This window comes from Lingula anatina, chromosome 1 (genome assembly GCF_051362555.1).
Source record: "Lingula anatina isolate TDL-2025a chromosome 1, LinAna3.0, whole genome shotgun sequence".
In the NCBI taxonomy this organism is placed as follows: domain Eukaryota; kingdom Metazoa; phylum Brachiopoda; class Lingulata; order Lingulida; family Lingulidae; genus Lingula; species Lingula anatina.
The window spans coordinates 49885950-49910710 of NC_141767.1; the positions used below are offsets into that span (position 1 = coordinate 49885950).

General features: G+C 39.6%; 2 protein-coding genes across 5 annotated transcripts in view; one reads left to right on the plus strand and one right to left on the minus strand.

The window, feature by feature from the left end:
* Positions 1–33: 33 nt before the first annotated feature.
* Positions 34–14270, plus strand: LOC106163963 (uncharacterized). The gene is made up of 14 exons (XM_013541706.3): positions 34–285; positions 2082–2286; positions 2611–2697; positions 3054–3176; positions 3417–3583; positions 3698–4588; positions 4895–6349; positions 6612–8069; positions 8252–8423; positions 8536–9845; positions 10073–11548; positions 11759–12779; positions 13016–13136; positions 13444–14270. Coding segments are annotated over exons 2-14 (8481 nt in total). The 5' UTR covers positions 34–285; positions 2082–2087; the 3' UTR covers positions 13445–14270.
* LOC106163964 (uncharacterized) overlaps positions 14063–24761 on the minus strand; it is a 28788-nt gene continuing 18089 nt past the window's right edge. For all 4 annotated transcript variants that reach the window (XM_087002660.1, XM_087002653.1, XM_087002664.1 and 1 more), the window contains 20 exons: positions 24319–24449; positions 23921–23980; positions 23455–23592; positions 23048–23138; positions 22736–22848; positions 22299–22526; positions 21617–22103; positions 21166–21308; positions 20708–20941; positions 20186–20356; positions 19814–19968; positions 18893–19643; positions 18645–18762; positions 18214–18458; positions 17920–18094; positions 17665–17760; positions 16844–17422; positions 16090–16665; positions 15666–15871; positions 14063–15301 (listed from right to left, as the gene is read on the minus strand). In XM_087002660.1, the coding sequence (XP_086858786.1) occupies positions 14705–15301; positions 15666–15871; positions 16090–16665; positions 16844–17422; positions 17665–17760; positions 17920–18094; positions 18214–18458; positions 18645–18762; positions 18893–19643; positions 19814–19968; positions 20186–20356; positions 20708–20941; positions 21166–21308; positions 21617–22103; positions 22299–22526; positions 22736–22848; positions 23048–23138; positions 23455–23592; positions 23921–23980; positions 24319–24449 (5294 nt within the window). In that variant the 3' untranslated portion in view covers positions 14063–14704. The remainder of the gene's footprint in view (positions 15302–15665; positions 15872–16089; positions 16666–16843; positions 17423–17664; positions 17761–17919; positions 18095–18213; positions 18459–18644; positions 18763–18892; positions 19644–19813; positions 19969–20185; positions 20357–20707; positions 20942–21165; positions 21309–21616; positions 22104–22298; positions 22527–22735; positions 22849–23047; positions 23139–23454; positions 23593–23920; positions 23981–24318; positions 24450–24761) is intronic.

Consider the following 24761-nt stretch of genomic DNA (forward strand, 5'->3'; position numbering starts at 1 on the left):
CACAAACCTGTCAGGCAAGTTTCCCATAAGGTGAACGCATATATGCTAATTCGTGAACTGTAAGCACGCTGTTAGCATTGTTTGAGTTGTGCTAGTAGTAGGCCTAAGCCCCTTTCAGGAGTTAAGGAAGAGGTGCTACTGGATACACGGTAGCACTGTCAGTCACAGTGACAGAGACATTGACTAAATGGAAAACTGCAATTAAATGTATTTGTGAAAAGTCTGGAGGGTTAAAGAAGATCTGTCATATCTTGAACAGGTGACCTTCTAAAGGTTTGAATACAGGTGAGTAGATCACATCGCGGGCACTGTTATTATAGTAGAAGTTTTACCTGCGTAATGTGACACCAGTAAAAACGGGTAGAGACAAACAACAAAAGGTCACGCATATAGTGTGCAGCCATATCCTATATTATATTCAACAACTTCAATCATTTTCCCCCTTAAATTCTCTGGACTGTTCATGACTTATGTTATAGCTTTGTTGTCATGTTACATGACCATTCACCATTCCATCGCCATCCCTGCCCCAAAACGCCACACCCCTCACTCCCACCCTGTAAGCCTTGTCTATCTGGTGTAATACTGTATGTTGTTTGGGTATTGCTTATGAGCGTGTGCTGACTAGCATCTTTACCTAGTAGCATATTTCTCGGACTGTATCATAAGTGGATTCCTTCAAAGGAGGCGATGGAGCCAAGGGGCATAGAAACTGGATGTTGTGTTAGATAGTGAAGTTACCAGTAGTTGACGTCAGGTCAAACCCCAGTATACAATGCATAGGCCCAGCTGGTCTCAGGAAAAGGGTGGTGTTTTCCGCCTGCGCCCTTTTTGAACAGTTAGTTTCAATAAAAGAGAGATTGTTTGCGAAACATAATGTAGTCTGAGACAAACAGGCTGTCAGACCTGAGATTTGAACAGAGCAGACGGACCAATACGTCATCTATAAGTATAACAATACGTGTCTGCCAAATGCTTAAAAAGGGACTGCAGGCTACTGTTTATGGACATCGACCAGAACAGACAGCATGTTCAGTTTCAATGTTCAATAGCAGAAGGCATTTTTTCTGTTAAAATAGACGAGAGACAAGTACCAGTACATTACGTGACAAGGGCAACATGTCATATTCTTATTCAATACCAAGACCCGCTCAGGTGGAACACTACCGGCAGTGTTTGGGTATGATTCACCATACACTTAATAGGTTTCAAGAAAACTATGAATTCGAAATAAATTATTGTCAGGCTATTTACTGTTAATCTATACAGAAACTGGACACACGAGATGGCCAAGGAAAGAGTGGAAAGCTGAGATGAGGAAGTCCCACACGCGCCACTAAAACATTAACCTTACCATACCAAAAAGCGGACTGAAATCTTTTGATTTAACCTTATGTATATTTATTATAAATAATGTCATATGTTAAATTGATGTATTTTACAAGGTTCATTCCCGTATAAAGCTGCACACGGAAAGCCTACGTGATGAACACAATGATATTTTTACATATCCTTAAATTGAATATTCTCTCTTTGAAACCCCTTGCGTAAACACAACGAAGTTATTTACTTAAGTGCTAAATTTAGAAAAAGGCGTCACGTTGGGTGCGTCTAAGAATTACTTTTGTAAACTGTGCCTCGCCCTTTTGAAATGTAACCGCATCTGTCTCATTTTATGTGTTTCTCCACTCTTTCAAGTTGGTCAGTTATTTGTTTATTATCATTAATCCCCCCTTTTTTAGCAAAACGAATGAAATTGGATTAATAGAATCGTTGACATTTTATGTGCACAGGAATGTGACAGGAGCGTCAAAATGTTGTCGTCGGTGTGTTAGACAGCTCACTTCATAAGCACCACAGTGTCCTTCACAACCCAATCGGTTTTCAGTCTTGTTCACATTAATCACTACTAAGTTGCCAGTTTCAGCACACTAATTTTTATATATGTATGTCTTCAAAGCACATTTCAGTTCTATCAAAATAAATCTCAGAAACAGGTTAGTAATAAAGTCGCGGTATACAAACATGATGATGACTCTGCTGCTATGGTCAAGTACATGTACATGCACTTGCGATTTCAGTTGAAAATGAATGAACTCTATCTAGCTGTAGTGATACTGTGTCTTCCTCCGTGCCATGGCCAATCCACGATAGTCCAAGAAACGTGTAATGACGGAGGGCGGAGGGCTGACGTTCAAACAGCAGGTGCCCGTGCTCTGCTTCACGGGATGACGGACTTCCACCGCCCTGGGTCTGGCACGGCAGGCTGCGGTGGCATATCAACAGGTAATCTACACAGCCGCCAACATCTAATTCCCTGATATCTTACTTACTTATCGAATTGATCGGGACTTTATATTCATAGGAGACCAACTACAGAATTACAAAAAAGGAAACTGTTTAGTAGAAGCAGGTCAATATACGTATTCTTAAATATTTCTAAAAATATTTTTATTAAAAAATAATCGACACCGTCTGTTACACAGTACACGCTATTAAATAACAAGACTCTTTATTTCAAAGAGGTAAAAAGGGATATGCTTTTTCTATAAATGAAAATTGTTAACAGTTACAATACAGTTTCTCAAATTATCTCTCAATCTACTATAGGAAGTATGCAGTCATTTGAAGCCATGCGATGGGCTTTGAGTCTCATCAACCAAGATTTGGATTTATATGTACCAGGCATTAAAATAGGTAAACTACATGTACTTGGTGAACAAAAAGCATGCAAATATGATAGATAACTCGCTTTGATATCAAAATATTTTTAATCAATATCTATATAAAATGTTAATTCGAGAAAACACATCAACTAATCGTTTATAGTTTTTTACATATACTTTTCCCCTGTACATATATGATAGATGTATAGGCCTACACTGAACATGTTAGTCCTATATCAAAACAGCTGTCGCGGAAATATATATACTGTACCGACTATAAAGATGGGCGGACAGTCTTGAGTGTGACATAATGAAGAAAAATGGATGTTTTACTGCAATAACAAATACATGAATTCCCCATAAATTCCTATTAACATGTAATTTTAGGGTTATCCATGTATGACACATGTCAAATGCAGGAGCTGGCAATTGATGGGGTGACAGAGAGTTTTCCGCAGACGATATCCCAACAGCGTTACTGTCAAACATCAAACGACACGATCACATTAGGTGAGAACAGCTGTTGTTGCTTAGTAATTTTTGGATAATATAAAATAAAAGTATTGTCCACTTGAAAAAACAGATAACGTAAACATCTAGGTTTAATGCCACTCACGCATGCCACGCCCCCGCTCCCGCGCAGCTTCACATATTTTCCCCTCAAATTAACTTATACGAAAAATAGCTTAGATATTGTGAATACAACTTTAAGAAAAATTATTTCACGACCGTTTCATGTCTAATATTCAGGTGTACTTGGACCTCGCAATAGTGCCGAAGCTGTTCCAGTTGCAACTTTTCTGAAACAAATTCCAGTGCCTCAGGTCTCTTTTGGGGCTAGTGGTGCTATGCTAAGCGACAAATTTCGCTTTCCATACTTCCTCAGGTCCACTGCATCCGTCAACAAAGTGGTTGAGGTAATTATTCATTTAATAATTTTTTTGCACTCACAATGGTGGCTTTTAATCTCTTAGAAAACCAGCCATTTCTGCTGGACAGTACTTTCTTATGCATTCTTACATGTCTTTTAGGTGGCGGTACAAGTTTTAAAACGCCTGCAGTGGGACTACGTAGTTCTTGTTCATTCCAAGGACGGCGATGGGAATAGTGGTATGGAGACAATTAAAGACTATGCGAATCAGAACAAGATATGCATCACTGCCGTACTTTCAGTAGACGCGTCCTCGAACTCCTCGGAGCTACAGTCAGTGTTATCCAGTGCCCTTTCCACAGGAGCAACAGGTGTGGTGTACGTCGGAGATGCTGAGGCAGTTAAAAAACTTTTTCAGGAAGGGGGAAGTGGAAGAGTTAGTGACAGCGGGCAGTTACAATGGCTTGTCGTAGGAGGCGCCGGCCTAGCACTGAAGGGTCTTCAATCTTTAACTTACGCCCGGGGTGCCATTGTAGTAAAACCAGGCGGTCCTATCGTTACAGAGTTTGAGGATCACTGGGTTGCCATTAACCCAGAAAATCCATCAAGTGAAAATCCTTTTTATAAAGACTGGTATATGACTGTTAACCAGTGCAAACTGCCAGGAGTGACCAACGCGCCATTTAGAAATTTGCCCACTTGCAACATTCCCTCCCAACAGACAAGAAGATCAGAGTTTGAACAAGACGCCCAAGTCCTTTCCGCCATACACGCCATCTTTACGTATGCTAAAGCCTTGAAAAACGCACAGCGTGCAAAATGCGGGGCCGGTGCCAACGGTGTTTGTGAACAACTGCGCCAAATGTTGGCAAATGAATTCTTCGAAAACTACCTGAAGAAGACGAACTTTACCTACAGTTCAGAGGAGAAAATCCCGTCCCTCACTACTGGTATACAGAGAGTACGCTATAACGACCATGGCGATATTATTGATGTTGACATTGACATTTTCAATTACAATAACAGAATTGGTAACTTTCAAAGTCAGCAGGTAAGACTTTTTCTAAAGCACTATATCTGGTATAGTGCTATGAAAAAAGTCAGCAGATTAGACTTTTTTCAAAACACTATACCAGGCATGTTTTAAAAAAAGACAACAGTTCAGATTAACGAATATCAAGTTGGTTCTTTAAAGAACTCAAAAATAGTTCTGAGAAAATACAAAACTGGACAGCGAACGTAACATGATATTATGCTGCCTTTTTATTTGAGCAATTACACTACCCTATTTTCATAATAATTGATAATTTTATTATCGTTATTGTGATTATGATGATTATTATTAATATTGCTTTAGGTGGGGCAGTATAAAGATGGATCCCTTCAACTTCGCACAAACGAAATACGCATGTATGGAGCGACAAAGAACTCTATGCTTTCGTCTGTCCCCACATCAAGATGCCCCGGTGGCACCTGCTTGAACTGTGTTATTACCCAGAAGACACCAGAATATATGCACATAGCAGGGGACATACTGATAGGCCTGGTTACTTCTGTACACTCGAAAGGGTCTCTTGGCTCCGTTTGTGGTGCTTTAAACACAGAAGTTGTTCAGAATATAGAAGCATTTAGATATGCACTTCGGCAAGTGGCATCTCGAAATATTCTGAGCGGTGTCACCCTCGGGGGACTCGTCCTTGACGATTGTATGAACCCAAACGTGGCCATCTCATTGGTGACAAACATGGAAAGTGGACTCGTTACTTTAAACGACAGCTCTGGTCATGCCATTGATCCCAAAGTTGTTGACCTTTATTCTGGGGCCTTGTTCGACAACATTTCTCTACCCCTGGCTAGAGTTCTTACTGATTTGCGGAAACCATTGATAGGATATGCCGATTCAATTGTTGAACTTTCTGACAAGTCAGAGTTTCCTTACTTTGCCAGAACCATCCCCGCAGATGATAAAATGGCAAAAGCCATAATCCGTATTTTGAAAATAATGAATTGGTCGTATGTGCAAACACTGCAAGGTGCTGACAGTTATGGGAGATCGGGGATGTCTGAATTAAAGAAACTTGCTAACGCTGAAGGAATATGTATCGCTGGATCATATGAATTCGGTACAGACGGCAGTGCGCAGCAAATAGTGGCAAAACTCAGACAAAAAGTTGATGCAAGTGTTTTGATAGTATTTGCTAGCGCATCCGACGCAAGGGATCTTTTTAGCGCTATATCAGCACTTAACCATATTGGTGACTTTGTGATAATTGGCACCGAATTTTGGACAAATAACAATAGTATGATATCTGGTTCGGAAGCCGCTGCCATAGGGTCACTGTCAGTAGATCTGAAACGCTATAACTTACCTGTGTTTTCTAGCTACCTCCAGCAACTCGACGTGACCAGGTACACTGCAAACCCTTGGTTTAGAAGCTGGTTCCAAGAATCTTTTAACTGCAGTCTTGATCCCAGTTACTCTGGTAGGCCACAGTGTTCTAATCCTAGCACCACGCCCATAACTTCTGCCGACCAATTTAAGTTCGGTGTCTGGGATTTCAGCATTATGAATGCAGTCCATTCAATTGCGCGTGGGCTGCACGAGACACTGAAACATTTCTGCGGCGACTCCTACAGCTACGTGTGCTCGGGATTCAGAAATAGCAACGAGAAGTCAAACATTCTTATACAAAAGATTAAGGAAGCAACATTTACTGACGAAAGTAGCAGACAATTTGAATTTATGGATGGAGAAGGAGATATGGACTATATTGTGTACAATTATCAAGGGACAGTGAATGGGTTCCAGCAGGTAATATCTTAATTTGTTTTCTAAATGTTCTTTACTTATAATGATACGTAATAGTTTCGCATGTTAAAAAAGATAAAGATAAAAAACTGCATGATATGTGCAATTTTAAACTTCTGCGAATGAATAGTCACATTTGTTCTAAATCACAGCCTAGCACGCGATATGTTTTAAGGATATTCAAAATAACCGCGTTGGTGTTAATTTAATTGATTATGTTCGCAAGTGTACCAACTCACAGGTAATGAAGGCCCTTTATTTGCAGGTCGGAGAATACATGGTAAACACGGATATTCTACAGTTGTCAGTCGATGCTGTCATGCTTCCCAGTGGTGCACCTAACTTCACCTCACAATGCACTAACGAATGCTCAGAATGTCAGAGTTTATACCAATACCAGCAATTCTTGTATGAGCCAGGTGACATTGTTATAGGTGGCGTTGCAGGTGTTCATATGCCTGGGACCACACCTTTTTCGTGCGGCAGCATTAAAACTGGCGAGGATCCAATGGATATACAAGTCGCTGAAGCAATAGCTTATGCCATAAAAGAAGTTAACTCCAAAAGAGCTCCCGCGAGATTGAGTGGAGCCACACTCGGGTTACTTTTCTTTGACAGTTGTAACAGCGCAGTTAGGGAGACGAACTTAATTTCAAGTGTGCACTCTGGAGCTCTTAGTCTGAGTAAGGCTGGGAACAAAGTGGATCCAGGTGTAATTCATGCTTGGATTACCAGCGGTAGTGAGGCATCAATGGATACCCAAGGTACTTTAGGTTCTTTGGGCGTGGTGCAAGTTTCACCGTTTGCGACGTCGACAGAGACTAAGAATAGTATGAAATATCCAACACTTTATCGGACAATTCCTGCAGACGATCGCCAGGCTGGTGCTATGGCTAAGCTGGCGGAATATTTTGGATGGACATCTGTCCAAATTGTTTCTGATGCTACTGCGTACGCCAAAGCAGCAGTGAATGCCTTTAAAAGAGCTGCAGAGGTTTCCGGTATCTGTGTCTATGCGACCCATGAAATAGGCCCCCAAAATGGCGCCGAACAAATAGTTCAGAGTCTTCTCATTGCTACCAGAGCTCGGGTAGTGATCGTGTTCCTGGGCAATCCTTCAAAGTATATGAAGGATTTATTATCGGCGAAAGCTGCTCAGACGAACGATAACAATGAGTTGGTGTTTATTGGAGGCGATACTTGGGGAACATCCATTGATGTTATACAGGGAGTTGAGGCAATTACAGATGGGTCAATGACTATCCAAGTTGATGCTTCTTCAATAAACGGATTTGACAACTATCTTCAGACCAAAACACCGAGTTTATCGAACAGTTCGAACCCATGGTGGGATGAATATTACCAAGCGCTTGCAAAATGTGACCTTCCAAATAATTTCAAGTACGGAGTGTCATGCGCAATTCCGTATAACTCTATAACAAATCTTGTCCAGTATGAACAGAACAAGTACACAGTTCACATAACGAATGCTGTATTTTCAATCGTTCAAGCCGTGGAGTCAGTACTTTTAGAAAAATGTGGTCAAGCTTACGTAGGAGTTTGCGAAGCATTTAAGATAGATCCAAATGTAAATGAAAAGATTGTTGCAAAAATGGCGCAAACGTCGTTCAGAGACTTGAGTCAGCAAATATTTTCCTTTCAAGAAAGAGAAGGTACCAAGGGATACAAGGTATACCGTTACACAAACAGATATTATAGAGAGGTAAGTATATACTTGTCATAACTATGTCTCTGTCACAATTAGGCATAATCACATTGAAGTGATTTGTTCTGAAATTGAATATGGCTCAACAAAGTTACAAAGTACTTACATTGAACATGAGAGAAGTCTTTAAGTATTTATATTTCGTTTGCTTGACTTTATCAAAATACGCTGTATTTCAGATTGGATCGTACGACGTAAGCAGAGATGTTATATCTATTACGGACAACACTGTAAAGACCTATTACCAGACCGTACAGGCTGCATGTGTAGGTGAATGCCAGAGAACTTGCCTTGGAGTAACTGCAGAACAGGAGCAGTTCTCGTTTATTGATGGTGATATACTGCTTGGAGGTATGTTCAACCTGAATAATTGATTTTAACATTGAAGTCACCATCGTGTGTTTATAATATGTTGAAAACTGTATTCGTTTGGTTCAATAATGATGTTATATTTTTATTTAAGGTATTTTTGACGTCACCAAAAAGGGAACAACTCCTTTCAGTTGTGGCGACATAAATGACAAGTACGGTTTCCAACTTCTCGAGGCGTTTAATTATGCGATTGAAATTGTAAACAAAAAAGAAGGACTATTTCTAAATAAGCTAAATGGTGTCACTCTGGGTGGAATCGGCTTAGACGCATGCGAAAGTGCCAACAGAGCTAGCACTCTTATTGCAAACATACACAGTTCTAGCCTTAAGCTGCAAGGACCGAACAACAAAGTTATCAGCCCAAATATTATTGACACGTACATTGGAGGTTTGGCAAGTGATAGCACAAGACGTATGGCGGACATTTTGACTGTGTTTGGAATCCCTCAGATAACATATGGGGCGAGCACTATAGACTTATCGAACACAATAGCCTATCCCTATCTTTTGCGAACGGTTCCCGCAGACGACAAACAAGTACGGGCAATTGTTGCTATATTGAAACGCTATGGGTTCCAATATATCCAGATCGTCAGTTCGCGTGGCGAGTATGGTGAACCGATGGCTGCCGAATTGATTAAAATTGCCCCTGAGCACAAAATCTGTGTAGCCCAGCACCTCTATTTAGAGAGAACTCTGACCAATACGGTAGACGTTGCTGCAGCAGATGTTACTATTAAACTTCTCAGAAGAAATGCTACTGTAGTTGTGACAATGCTTGATAGGCCCGTTTTGCAATTCTTTTTGTCTGCAATTAAAACAAACGCAGAGGCAGCGGGGAATTTTTTCTTCATTGCTACTAATACAATGGGCCGAGATATCGATATCATAACAGGCGTAGAATCTGAGGTTTTACGCTCTCTCTCTATTGGCATTGAAACAGCCGATGTACAGAACTTCGATCGGTATTTATACGACAAAACCCCAAGCAATTACCAACGTAACCCATGGTTCAACGCGTACTACCAAAAGATCTTCAACTGCAATCTACCCGGAGAGACCGGTTATCCAAATGAATGTCTTGATACCAGCCAGCCCATCCCTCTGTCTAAGTCGTACAAACAAGATCAGTACATTCTGTACGTCATTAATGCTGTATATGCGGCAGCTTTTGGGATCCATAATGCTCTTGTGCAGCTTTGTGGGCAACGTTACAGCGGAGCTTGTGAAGATTTTACAACGGCTGGACAAAAAAGAGTTGAGATTCTGAAGGGAATTAAACAGGCGTCCTTTACAGATGATGCCAACCAACCATTTGCTTTTACACAGAATGGCGACAGCAACAGAGGTTATTCGATTTTCCAGTTAATGGACCTCAACGGAGTCTACGACTTCCAAAACGTAAGTTATTTCATCACCAATTTTCAGGTATATTATAGTATTTCATAGGAAAATTTAAACTGTCGAGATCTGCTGTTGTTGGCGGACCTTGTTTTAACATTATTTGTTGCAGTTTGTTAACTACAGTCTTTCTAATTAGTGAATTGGCGAAAATTTAAGTATTGAAGACTACACAGATATCGGAGCTGACAAGACAAGCTTTAATGTAAACTTGTATATTTTTTCAGATTGGGAGTTACAATGATACCCACTCTCTGAAGATTCGATCTGATATTACAGTCTCCTGGCAGTCTTCTTGTGGCACTAACGGATGCAGTGAATGTCCATTACTCGGCAACCAGCAAAGTCGATTCATGCAGACAAACACGAAGACTTATGACTTAAACTTACTAGCTGTCTTTCATCTACATGACATGGGTACAACTCCCTATACTTGTGGCCCTATGCAGGTCGAATCCGGCTTCCAGAACATGCTTGCATTTTTTTACGCAATAGAGCAGATTAATAAAGACAACAATAAATTGTCTACAAACATTCAATTTGGCGGACTGGCACTGGACACGTGCAATAATTTCGTTCGTGCCCGTGCTGATCTGTACAGTTTAATGAGTGGTCAAGGTATCTGTAATGTCGTACAAGGGCAGGACGTTATGAATCCTGCGACTGTTGTAGCAGCCATAACCACCGGCACCTCAGAAACACGGGCGGTTCATGATATCTTCGACCCCCTTAGAATTACCTATATTTCGCAAAGTGCTACAGCCGATGCTCTTAGCGATATAAATGTTTTTAAGTATTTCCTGAGAACTGTGCCGCCCGATAGGCTTCAGGCTAAAGCTATGGTGGAGGTCTTGCAGAAACAAGGGTGGAATTATGTGGTTGCCGTTCATACTGACAGTGAATATGGAACCGGAGGAGTAGATGCCTTCATACGCGAGGCTGGAAATAACAGCATATGCGTTACACAAAGACACAGGCTGAAACAGGACGCAACAGACCAGGACGCTAGAGAGACGGTGAAAGAAATCGGAGAAGCAATCGGTGTCAATGTCATTGTGGTCTTTGCAAATCGATCCCATATTGCTCTTCTTCTCAAAGCAGCCAACGACCTGGGGGAGAATTACCGTAGTAGATTTATTTGGATAGGTAGCGACACGTGGGCAGACAGCATGAGTATCATACAAGGGTTTGAGGCCATAGCAGAAGGAGCAATAACTTTTCGTATAAGATCACAAACGGTGGATGCATTCAAAATGTATATGGCACAACTTCATCCTGGAAATACCAAAGGTATCCCTGAGGACTGGTTCAATGAGTTTTGGCAGCACACGTTCTCGTGTAGAAATTCTTCTGCTGCATCAGTTCAGCCACAGTACACTAGACTTTGCAGTGGGCAGGAAAGACTGGTAGCTGCAAATATCGCACAACATCCTTACGTGCTCCACACGATCATAGCTACTTACATGATTGCTCAGGGAATGTCCACCATTAAAGATTGTGGCACCTCACAAGATGTGTCGATATGCCTGGCCCAGCAACAGGACAGATATGGTGCCATATTCAACGCTATTAGTACGGCCCAGTGGAACGTTCTTGGGCAATCCAATTTCACATTTAGGTTCACTGAAAGGCATGGTGATATTGGCTACCAGGTCCTTAATGTTAAGAAAAACGAGGAGCAACAGGGCTACCTGTATCAGGAGGTTAGTATGATCAATTTATTCCTGCTACGTTTGTGTGAAATAAAAAACCCTTTTAGAGGATGAAATATTGTTTCAAAAATTGTTTTAAATTGTTTTTGTTTAGACAAAATTAATATTTCAATTTTCACTTCTCGCTTTATTAGCAAATCATTTGTAATGAACAGCGCCATGAAATAAGTAGCAACTCAGTAACTCATTTCACCATTTCAGCTCGGCACCTGGAAAGGCGTATTCCAAGGCGACTTGACTAAATACGTCGGCCCCGGCTCTGGCATAACAACCTCTATCTGTCCTCCTAACGTTAAATGTAGCTGTCTCACCGGGCCTAGTGGTGAAGGCAGTGACACCTCCACTGTTGATCCAACATTCCAGCCCCAGTACCAGCCACCACCGGGCATCGAGGACAGATTCCTGAGCGTGAAGGAAGGCTACTGGGGCTTGATCATCGCTATATTAAGTGGTCTGGGGGCACTTGTCACCCTTATGTTGCTGTTCTACTTGCTGTGCTTTTATCCTGTTAAATCTGGAACGTCAGTTCTTGGCTACTACTTACTGTTAGGAATACTTGGTGTGTACGTTCATAATTTTGCCTACATATTCTATCCAACGGATGTTGTCTGCGGTATCAGGCGGTTTTGCCTAGGCTTGACATACGCTGTTTGCTTTTCTGCGCTTCTTCTTAAAGTTCTCAATACATGGAGAATCGGTGAAGACGACAGCCTCACAAAATACAAGCGCTTATCCAGTCCTCTTAGCTTCTTCCTGATAGCCGTTGCGTTGACTTTGATTCAAGTAATTATTGGAACAGAGTGGCTTATATTGGTTCCGCCGAAGTCGAATTATAAAATATACGAAGGGCAGCAGTACCCACGCTGTGAACCAACAGACTTCTACGACGAGGCTCTGATCATGTCCTGCATATACGTCATGGTGCTAATCGTATTCACCGCTATATTTGGAGGAATCACGTGGGATAATGGAATAAATCATTACGAGTCCCGATGGGTACTTACGACGGCTTTGATAACAATTGGCATCTGGCTTATATGGATTCTTGTGACAATCTTTTCACCTTGGCATATTCGGGACCCCGCCATAGCTATTGTTAATATCATAAATGCAACTGCGATACTGTTATGCATTTACATTCGTAAACTCTACCTATTGACAAAATACAAAAAAGAAGTACACCTAGAGAAGAAACAATTGAAAGAAACAGCAAGCATTAGAGGTAAGTTTTACTCTTTGTCATTCATGAGTAATAACTGTAAACAAAGGTTTTTGTTATTATGCCAAATTTGGCTTACATGCAAGGAAAATCCTTCATGAATCTTTCGTATGAAATTTTGAATTACTAATACATTGTCATCAAGAATGATTTTTTGGTTTGATATAGGAATGTGGAATTGTTTATTGTTCGTAATCTTTCAAGGTAATATTTCTGAGCATTTTTTCTCTTTGTTACAGATCCTGGCATTTACTCTCAAGTGTACCACAACCGAGCGTATGATAACGCTGAACGTTTGCCACACGAACAGCCTCCCCCTGGATACGCGTCCTCTAGTATCCACTCAAGATCACTGAGATAGTAAGAAATATTTTGGATAAATGTTGCTATAACTTTCTTGGTCCGTAAAATTATTTTTAAGAACGCGTTTGCAAAAAACTTAAAAATAATATATGGTTGAGCAATTTCGTGAATGACTTATACGAGGTAACATAGGGTAACTTGTAGCATTACCACAGAAAGCGTGTCCACACTGTTTTATATCTGGGGATGCTGATCAGGTTACTGTTTATTTGTATGACTCTTATTTATTCAAATGTGTAAAAGGTGTATATTTAAATATTTCTCCCAATGAAAAAATCAGATATATACTCGTTTTTTTTTACAGAATGTTACCTGCACCCTTTCCTCACGAAACCAAATGACACTCAGAGAAATTATGAGATCTTGTGTTTGTACACCTATGGCACATCCATCGAAAATGTTTAAGAAGTTATAAGTGTACTTTATATATATATATATATATATATATATATATATATATAGTAGATGATAATCGCAATGTGATATTAATACACATATTTACCACGTGTTTCTTTAATAATTTTGAAGAAAAAAGAAAAAAAACTAAAAATATAGAAATGTGCAACTGAATGTCAAAACGTCTGTGAAATTCGCTGGTGAGTGTTTGTTGGCGGGCTATAGTACAAGTATTGACTATTAATTCTATATTATGTAGAGTCATCTTACTGACCACTGAGTGGGTATCAAGCTTTAAAAGCAATTCAAACGGTGCCATTGTTTGTCTGGAATATTAAATATGCTATTTAAGTAGCTTTTCTAACCATTTAGTATCAAGTATTGTTAAACATTATCTAAACATATGTATGTATGTCTAAACTGATTTTATGTATCGGAAATTTTGTTTGGCAAATCTGTATTATGTGACCGTGGACGTTTATATACAGCCAGAATACTAAAAAGTCGGCAATAAGTTAGCAAAGCTGTTGCACAGAAAAATATTTTAATCAACACACCATTCAATACATATGCCTGTTGAAATTATCTAAGCGTGTTTATGGCATAGTGGCGATACATTGCTCTGACAATGTACCATATATGTAATAGTATATTAGCAGTATCTTTGAACAATATAGTGCCCATGAAAATTTCGTTTTATCGTTTAACAACGGTAATAAAAACTTACGTATCAGGCGTCTGTTTTAACACATTTACTGCTGTACTTATAACTTCTTACTTTTTCCTCCCGTTTTCGCTCGTTTTCGACAATTAATGCTAAATAGGGTATTTTACGGGACACATTTTACAACTTTGGCATTGAATAGTAATGGAATGGGGACATGGCCTGATTAGTTATACATAACATCTAACATCAATCAAATGGCATAAACTACCTTTGCATGGCCCCTGGTTAGACACACAATCAATGTATGCCGTCCTTAAGGTGCCGAACATATACATATATATGTGTGTGTTAAATTACAAATGCTGGTAGTACCTTGCAGTATAATATTTTTAAAAACAATGATATACTTTAAATTATATAAAACAGGACATGTTAATTATCCACAGCAAAACCGATAACTACTTCGTTAAAAAGCTGCTGAGGGAGAAAAAATATTCAAATATCATTTTGGCAGGTTTCCACGCTTTTTGAGAACTAAAGCCTGGCGAATAAGACCAAAAGCTCTAATTCTATTTGTCTTTTGGCCCTGTTGGCCCTGATAAAAGTCGATCGCCTTGGCTGAGCTCCCTTGATTGTCCTCGGGGTCAGAGTAAGCGCCCCTATGCATTAATTCATCAACCACGTCACCCATGGTTCGCCTGCGACCCAGGGCATTGGAAGAATCTTGGAGGTCTTGTTGACGGCGAATGGCGTCTGCCTTTGTGGCCCATAGCTTCGCTGGACCTCCAAGCTGGCGTTTGTACTCTTTAGGAGCGCTTTCCTCTGCTTGTAGGGGCTCTGGCGAGTTAAGCTGTGACTCGCTCTCGATTTTGGCCATCTCTTCACAAAAACGTATCTCTGTAGAATCTCGCCTTTTATCTTGCTGCACATCCCTTTCTTTCATCTCTTTTCTCGCCTGAGCTAACCGTTTCTGTTCGTTTATGTACTTCAGTGTGTTCCTGACTTTCTTCCACTGAGACCGTGCGCTAGCTGCAAGTTTGGCAGATTCTCTCTCATCACGGCGGTGGTTGGACAGGAAGAGCTCGAACCGCTTTTCCAGCTGTAAATAAAAGAAATTTATTTTCAGATAGTTGCTTAGTCCTTACAGATACCACCATTTTGATTACTCTACAGCAATTTAAATCAGACACTGAACACTTGAATATAAACCCACTTTGTATCGATTGAAGGGACACTTAATAAAAAAATTAAAAAAAACACCAAATTTAATATATTCTAAATATATTTTCAATCAAATTCAACGAATACTCAGTAAATAAAATTAAAATATACCTCTGGAACAAAAAAGTTTTGATTCAATAAGTTGCGCTTTAACACAAAAATGTGGCCTAAGATACTACTGCTCTTCTGTTGGGCGCATTGCTATCAACCCAATATATAGGATATTTCGTCACTATACTTACCAGTTGTGAAAGCAGCGTAGCTTTCTTCATTCTCAACTCGAACTGTTTAAAGTTATTCTCTCGTTGTATTTTCACTTCCGGGTCCTCTTCTTTTTGAGATGCTTCAGAACTGATGCTGCTGCAGCTCATTTCAATTTCCTGCATTGTAATTTTAGACGTTCCAGGCTTAAGTTGTGGTGTTGCTATGTCAATGCCGCTGTCCGAATCTAGTAAATGAAAATATATTGTACTACTAGTAAACCGAAAGCATCACGACGAAAATTCTCTTCAAACTGTTTTTCACAATATTTCAGTCAGCAATTAATTTTTCAAAGGTGAACTCGAAAATAAGGAAACAATCTAAATGTTGTTTTAAAAATCCATTTACTTTGAATCGTGAAACATAAACTTATCTCTTTTTCATAAAATAAAGACGTATATATACCTTGAGTAGCTGGAATTTTCTTGTCATCTTTGTCCTTTTTATCCTTGTTTATCCCTGCAATCGACTTCCATATTGACATCACTCGATTCACCAGGTGATCATTCATCTCATAGTCAAAACCATCAATTGACTTACTGTTTTTCACCGCATCCAAAGTGTCACACACAACGCTTATAAAGCAGTTCAGCATAATGAAATTTGACAGCAGATTATACGATAAAAAGGCCAGCTGCAGGAATATGGTATTTTCTTCGATGACATCCTCGTAGACCATTAGACCGAGCATCACTCCAAAGAGTGAATAGAAACTGTACAGGAAGTCCCGGAATGATTCAAATGATCTACCACACACAATGTAGAACGCCATACAATAAGCGCCTACAATGATGACAAAGAACAGGCCGTAGACCGAGAGTGTGTTTTTCAGACTGCCGAGGGAACTTCTAAGCATGGCCAGATGCCAGTTGAAGGAGAGAGGACGAAACATCTGCATCCACGCTATGAACAGAAGCACGCCCATAGTAATGGCAAACCCGTCGTCAACCAGTGCAACGTCGTCAAAACTTACAAATGCACCTAAATTGAGAAGATGAATATATACAGTATATATAAAGTAGTCCAATATATCATTTTTTTTTCAACTGTAGAATTTAGAGATAATCAGTGCCTTGATAATGTGCATATTTCAGCATTTTTTCATCAAATTCATTCGCTACTTGAGATGGAGATATTCATTCTTAAGTCATTATCCTACCTGGGTTATTCTTAACGTCTTCCACTGCCTGAATGATGTAAGCAATCCGTACTCCATACAGCACCATGCCGATGTAGCCTAAAAGGACCATAGCCAAGTCTGCGACGTTCCACAAACTCTGAAAGTAGGTACACTTCTGTCGCACCATCTGCCGTACTTGCACGACCGTCAAGTATATCAGTAATGCTGCCCACACTAACTGTACCAGGAGCAGGACAAAGTCCATGGCGTCAACATAGGGGTACGGTCTGAAACTGATTTCAGCGGTTGTCGCATAGATACCACCTGTCGCTGGGAACTCGAAGATGATCTTAATCTGGCTGAAGACGTTGGTATTTGCATTATTGATGGTATATTCCACAAACACTGCTCTGGTGTACCGATCTATCCAGTTCTGGGACTTCAGTACATCCACCATGGTGCTGGCGCTTGTGCCCGCGTGGAATTCCACCACATATCCCCCTGGTTTGTACGTCTGAAAATGGCCGCTGTGAGAATGTTCGTGCATCACTGCGCCGTGGTATGTGAACGCAGGGGTGGTGTTGTCATATGGAGATACCAGAGAGGGGAGCTCCCAAGCTAAAAGGAGAGAAAACCAATGAAATAGATTTTTTGTTAAATTAAAGAAATAAGTGTATAATTAATTGCATCTAATATAGATCAAATGCATACTAGACACGACTACTAAATTATTTTCAAAATTTGGCGAAGAAAAAAGCTACACCAATTAAGTGAAATAGCTTGGGGTATTGTTCAGACTATCTAGTGGTGAAAAATAAAGAAGAAAATAAAAACGAAAGAAAAAGAAAGAGTTTGCAAACCTGGATTGAAATTTCGGCTTTCCTCATCATTATCATTGTATGATACCTCGGCAGAATCGAATAAGCCCTTCATGAGCCGTGGCAATGTTCCAGCGTCTAAAATTAAAAACAAAAGATTGCAATCCGCATGTATTCACACTTAGAAACCTGTTGTCAATCGTTTCAAATTGTTCTTTTAATTTCTCATTAATTATCGTGCAATGAGCTTCGTTCCACGTCTTTATCAAGCAACACATATGATTTTACTTGAAGTACCTTGTCTGACTCTAGCTTGGCGCAGACGTACGGGCCCCATCCTCAAGCCGTCCATATCACTAATAAACTGCTGATCGTAGGAGGCAAGGGCATTGCCATTGTAGTCCGCCGATGGAAAAGCAGCAGGCAGAACCACCACTTTAATGTAGTCGTATACACTTTCCATTGAGACAGTCTAAGTGGTAGACAAAAATATTGTTATTGCACTTTAGATAACGCAGATAAGCTTAACATATATGTACATGAAGCTATAGAATACATTTAAAATGATTAATAAATTGAAATGTAGCTTACATATTTTCCACTGACGGAAATCTGTCCCTTCAGAGCGGAGTTCTGCAAGAAGAAGTTGGAGTCTCTGTTGGCAGAACAAATCCAAATGAGGAGTGCCAGGTTCAGTATGTATATCACGGTCTCCCGTACCTTGGCCGACAGCTGTTTGTCTCGTTCGTTTTCTAGCTTTCGTCTCTCCACATCCTCGTCTTCTTCCTCGAAGTCGGGCTCAGAATTAGGTATAACAAGACCATCGGGAAAACGTACTGTAAATAAGAAACAACATTATTTTTTGCAAAGTTTTAATATATGTTCTAAAATGATATATTATTCCATTCAAAGACAAAAAGCTTACATCCCTATACGGTACTAATCCTACAAATACATTACATCATGTGATGATACAAGTTTCCCCGATGTTAACAGAAGTTTTGTCAAACACTTAAACCTACCGTCCTGTGGAATTTTTTCTGGTGGTGCAACAAGAGAATCTAGGTCATCTTCCGACTCCTCGCCATCCATGTTTGGTATTCTCAAGATGCAGGAGAAGACAAAGGCCAGGAGGAGCAACTGGAATAAACCAAATCGTACCTTATACGACGTTGATCCACATTTGCGCGGGAAAACAACACGGTTAATTTGAATACAAAATGCATACTGAGTATCATTTTCATGTATCAAAATGTTCACTACAACATACCTTGATTGGCTGAACCACAAAGACAGATTCCAAGAAGGCAAACAGCATTGTTGCCAGCCATTCCAACGATTTCTCCCTTCCCCAGTCAAGACTGTACAAAAGTGTGAAGAATCCACCAGTAAATGTCATAATGAATAACAAAATGTAGCCAAAAACAATGGACCACCATGGGAGCTCGATTTTTCGTTTCTTTTTCTTCTTGACATTTTCATCATCTTCGACGTCTTCAGCGACCTCAATTTCTACTTGTGATTTTTGGGAGATAATGTCTACTTTGTTGCTCGGAAGATGTTCTTGAAGTATCTTTTCCATTATCACCCCTTTTCTTTGGCGCGGTTTAGCTCGGCGGAAAATCTCCATTACTATCACTGTGGGAGGGACTACTATGCATGCTCCCATGAAACCAACAAACACCTGCTGGTACGTTATCTTGATGAATCCCAAATCGATTCCGGAGTTACTGGCGCTGGGGTTGTTCTCGTCCGTTTTAAACCACATTGCGTTAGTGATCATAAACAGGAACAGCACAGCTAAACAGCAGGACAATCTCTGGACGCGGCTAAAGCGACTGCGTGTTGGACGCTTAAAAACTGACAGCCAGATATGGTCGTCGAAAGCGTTTTTACGCGTGTGGTCATTAAACAGTGATTTGAAATCTTTCATGTCGCTTTCTTGTAGACCTTTAAGAAGGCGGTCTGTTCTACATTCCCCTCGGTCTTCTGCGATCCAGTTAGCGCACGCAAAGAAATATCTGTGCCAAGAAAATGAAAAAAAAAATTAACATAAAATCTATGATTATAGAAAAATACGGTTATGTGCCAAAAATTGAGGTAGCACAACAACAATAGATTTTTATAACATTAACTCCCAGACTATAAATTCCCACAAACACAGAACTTTTTATGTGATCTCATCTCTCACCTCTTTTTCTTTAAGACGTCAAAAATGATCACTTTGGACAAGTACCACGCCGGATTCTTGCCAGAGTTATCATGCCATATCTGAATATGCTTCAGTCGACCAAGGTCTTTGTCGGTCTTCAGCAAAAAGTTAGATATGCTGCCTCTATCGAAGTTCTGAAGTGAAGAATTGGTGCAAACGTTTATCACTTTTAACTATGTTAAATATCTGAGCCAAACCTCCGTCATTACATACACAAGTATGCGCGCCGTAATGTGATATCTATTTATCGCACTTTTAAAAACATTTTATATCATCCTATAGAGCTTACATTATTGGTAAAACTTTATAAGTAAATGCAGCATTAATTTCACAGAAAATTCAGTTGTTTACCTTCCTGCATCCGTCCATGACCACTCTGGGTTTAGTTTTACCTCGAGAGCCATAAAAAACCACGAAGACATTGGCAGTGGTGCCAGCGTGCCTTCTCATTCCAGTGAAGACGCTCACACGATAGCAAAACGTGTCTGAGGACCTGTTATCAATGAGTGGATAGTAATCCCACTAAAAATGACATTTTATCGGTTAATTTAGATTATTTTTAAACTATATATGTACATGTAGAATCAAAGCTGTACCATATCGGTACGTGTCATCCTGTATTAAACATAATCAAGACAACACCATCAAACAAATTACCTCGCGTATTCCCAATAAATACACTAGCTTAATTCATTAAAACCTCGTTGCTGCGAGTGTAGTTACGTTGTCGTAACGTTAAATAACGAAAGTTGAATAGAGAGGCAAAATTTTAAAAAGGTAAGCAAAATTCTTTCAGTTAATTTTCCTGATCATTTTAATTTATCTATTTTTAGCATTTTCATTGTATTCACATGTGTCTACTAGTGGACTTACCGACTGTCTGTCATGAAGGTCTGCTCTCCTGGCCCATATGACCAACAGCAAGTAGAGGCAGACGATGCTGCACAGGATGATAAGAACAATAGGGTTGTCCGCCAACAGGGTGTCAAAGTTGGCAAACACCCTATTAAAGTCAATTTTGTTTGGAGGGATAAACAGGCCCGCACAGAATGATCCGAAGAAATTGCTCTTAAAAACAACCTTGTCTTTAGAGGAATTTGGATCAACCTAGAATGTGAAAGTAGTATCTTAACATTATTAACCCCGTATGTTGAAATTATTCTAATCGTAGAAGAGAATCTTAACTGATGCACATTATTATATCATTGTTAAACTTGCCTTTACCAGAAGTATTAAAGGGGTCTGTTTAAGCTATGCCATCAGTTTATATTTACATCAGGAAAATCAAGTATTTTTGTAAAGGTTCAGGTGACAACTCAACTTTACTTTACCTCTAAATTAGACGATGTCTTCCAAGAACTGGTGGCGTCATCCCAGACTCGTGCTTCCATGGAGACAGACTCCAGAGAATAACTGTCGTTACTGCCCACAGCAAGAAGCCTCCTACTTGAGGTTGAGCCGCCTGACGTTGTATCTAGGAAAGACATTTAATTTATCAAAGTCAGTGCTGAGGCAGATTTGGAGAGCGATTTCAAAAGATAGATCAGAAATGGACTAAGTTAAAAATTATTACATTTCGGTGGTGATCCATGACGGTTATATTATTATTATTATAAAATATTTATAAATGAAAGCCATGATAAGGTAAATCAATATTGTAAAAAATATAAACCCTACAGAAGAATATTTTAAAAGTAATTTTGTGAAATGAGTATTAAAGATAACACAATTAAAGTGAAAATTTACCTTATCGATAAGTGCTTTACTTCCACAAAAACTTACCTTCAATTTTCGTAATAAGAACGTAGAATTTTCCCGTAGTAGTTAGCTCTCTAGCAGGAATGAAGATGGAAAATACATTGTTTCTGAAAAATTCATTCACGTTCCAAGTTTTCCGAGATACTGTGATGTTGTCCCTCACTTCAAAATAAAAATCATTATCAGAATCTGTCGGATAGGCGTCCATCTTCCCAAGGTATTTATACAAAGCAGTTGGACTGGGTTTTCCAATATCAATTTTGAGGGCTGCGTGAGTAGAAGTAATGTCGTAGACATGGTAGGCGACTGTCTCAGCCGTGACGTTACTCGTGTCAATATCATCAGCCTGAATGGCGGCACCGACATTTGAGGTGTCGAGCTCTGCTTCCATGTCAGAGTCCAAAGAGAGGGAGGAGCCGTCTGCCAGGGACATGTCAATGGCGGTGACTGGAGAGTTCACGTGTTCTGAACCGTTGCCAAATGTGTAGGGGTTCCGTTTGAAGGTAAGGACCTGCACAAAGCATATAAATAATATGATTAGGACTAAAAGAACTGACATTTTTCCCATGTTGTTTACATCTTTAATTTTAGATACGTTTTATAAAATTGCTGATTCGCCTCCTTAACTGACAGTTTTTAAACCAATTAAAAATCATTCCGTTTATTCAGACACAATTCAGAAGAAGTCCTAAACAAACAGACTAACCTTCATATTTACGCTCTGTCCACCAGCCGAAGTAATAGGAGGCAATTTCAATGATACATCCCGCGTCTTAATAGCAGAGGTCTCCGCCTTGGGAGTGAACTTTTGCACGGCCATAGTGACTGTCGGCGAGGAAATCTCCACAGGGGTGGCAGTCTCGTTCATCTTGGTGAAGAGGTTAGTTGCCACTTTACTGAACAGTGCCTCTGTCTTTTTGGCGACGTCCTTGGCCTGTAAAAATAAGCGTCCGATGCCGCTTCTAATACATTCTATTCAGACATAAATAAGTGCTACAGCAATTGTTCTGTATTTCAACCAAAACATCGTTGCAAAAAAAAAAAGTCCTTCTCATTTCACCTGCAAATGAGAATTTTTACGAATAGCCCTTTGAAAAGTTTTACCAACATGAGTCATCAAAGTAGCTTTAACGATTAGCTTACCAGTTGTTTTTCTGCCTCTGTCATTTGGTTAGCCGCCTGTTTGGTTGGTGCGGTAACGGCACTTGTTGCAGGCGCTGCAGCAGCAATGATATTTCCCACTGCCGCCGCTATGTCTGGAATAGATAATTGTTAAACAGAGACCAGTTTAATCGTAGTAAGTTTTCGTTATCCTTCCCTTATCTAAATATAGGAAATATATACGCATGTTTCTTCTATACATCTTATGTGCTTAACTTTTTGAAGGCATGTTGTACATAGAGTATCAAGGATATCAAATACATTTTGAAAAAAAAAAATTGAATAGTGACTTACTTCCCGAGACGCTGACCAATTCTTCCACGCTGGCGGCCGAGCTACTGGTCAGCTGGTCCACTAACATATCGGACGCGGCCATCGTATTGACCTTAAAGGAAAATAACAGTTTTAACGATTTATCCCCAGTCGGATTGTCTGCCTATTATATTTCTCCTACAATAGCGTGAAGTATTCCGTCTGTCACCATTTTACTGCCTTTTTGACACAGTACTCTACAACATTACAAGACATATCATTTTTGACATAAACTATATACTACTAAGCAAATCTATCCATCGCTTTGGTGAAAGCTACCGGGTAACATGTAGCAGCCTTCATGTTTTCTTGGTTAACAATTAACGACATATGGACTATAATGGACATAGTTAGGAAATAAATGATATATAGAAAGGCAAAGTCCTTACCATTGCGTCATTATCCAATTCTCCGGGGGTTTGAGTAACATCGCTTAGTACTCCAGCAAGGTTTTGAATATCACCAATAGATCCGGAGAAGTTGGCTGAAGTAATGGAGAGAACGGCGTTCACCACTTGCTTCCGCGCCTTTATTGAAACCAAAAATGAAATCATATAAAGATAAAATAATTATAATAATAAAAAGATAAATGTTAAAAATCTAATAACTTTTAAGTAGCCCATTGCTGACCTATCCTGAAAACTTCACCAAAGTCCATACATACATATAATTTTTTAAGTTAGGCTGGTGACGAACGAACAGACACAGCTGAAAACAACTTCCTCGGAGGAGGTAAAAAAAAAATAGGGGAATATCATCAAGAATGTGGGGATCACTTATTCTTCTATTCAACAATAGTTATGACATGTAATAAGATAATTATAATTAGAAAACGTTTAATCGACTATTACTCACCTGAATATTAGCGGCCCTGGCTTCGGCCTTTGTTGTATTGGCGCCTGTCGCGTTCTTATTCTACAATAAAAATTTGCAGAATAGGAAAGTTTAAGTAGGTCAGTTATGCATCAATTTCATTACTAACGATGTGCATTTTAGGATTTTAAAATTAACAACACAAATGAATATTGATGAAAGACAATGTTTCACTTTGTTTTCAATTTCGGCAAATATAAAAGGAGTCGTGTTACACTGACTCTTTCTTCATACGGAATGTTCTTTGTCTTAAGTAACAAAAATAAGTAGTTATATAGGCACATCTGAATGCATAAAGCGCTGTGTTAACTGGTCAACTGATATTTTTCTATCTGTGCAAAACGGGATGAAATACACTGATCAAGCACAGCTAAACTTACCGAACTCATGAAGTTCAACGTGGTTACAAGATTGTTCATGACGGCCACGGCTTCGTCTGTGGTCAGATTTCCAGACGCTATGTCATTCAAACTATCAAGTCCATCGCTTATAGACACCATAGTCGTAGTCTCTAAAATAGATAATCAAATTTTATTATTTCCATGCGTTATAGCGCTGTATCTTCGAAGTCGAGTCTCGAATCCCGCTGGTGGAAGCAGTGACTTAATTAGGTTGGGGACGGCAATGTTTCAACTGTGTTGAAGCAAGCGTTACTATAGGTTGGTGGTTTCTAAAAATTTTCATAAGTTTCCTAGGAATGAGTATATGATATATCAACCTCGGCAATATTGTTCAGTGTGGTATAATTGTTCCATTTCAATATTGTACGTTTCTAACCGAAAATTGAGGTTATCTTTTGCTGGTTATTGCATGATCTATACCT

Bases quoted from the DNA above. Each gene is read 5' to 3' on its own strand.
- LOC106163963 (XM_013541706.3), top strand. From the start codon at position 2,088: ATGAATGAACTCTATCTAGCTGTAGTGATACTGTGTCTTCCTCCGTGC. The intron at 9,846-10,072 runs GTAAGTTATTTC...ATATTTTTTCAG, and splicing joins GAGTCTACGACTTCCAAAAC to ATTGGGAGTTACAATGATAC. The intron at 12,780-13,015 runs GTAAGTTTTACT...TCTTTGTTACAG, and splicing joins AGAAACAGCAAGCATTAGAG to ATCCTGGCATTTACTCTCAA.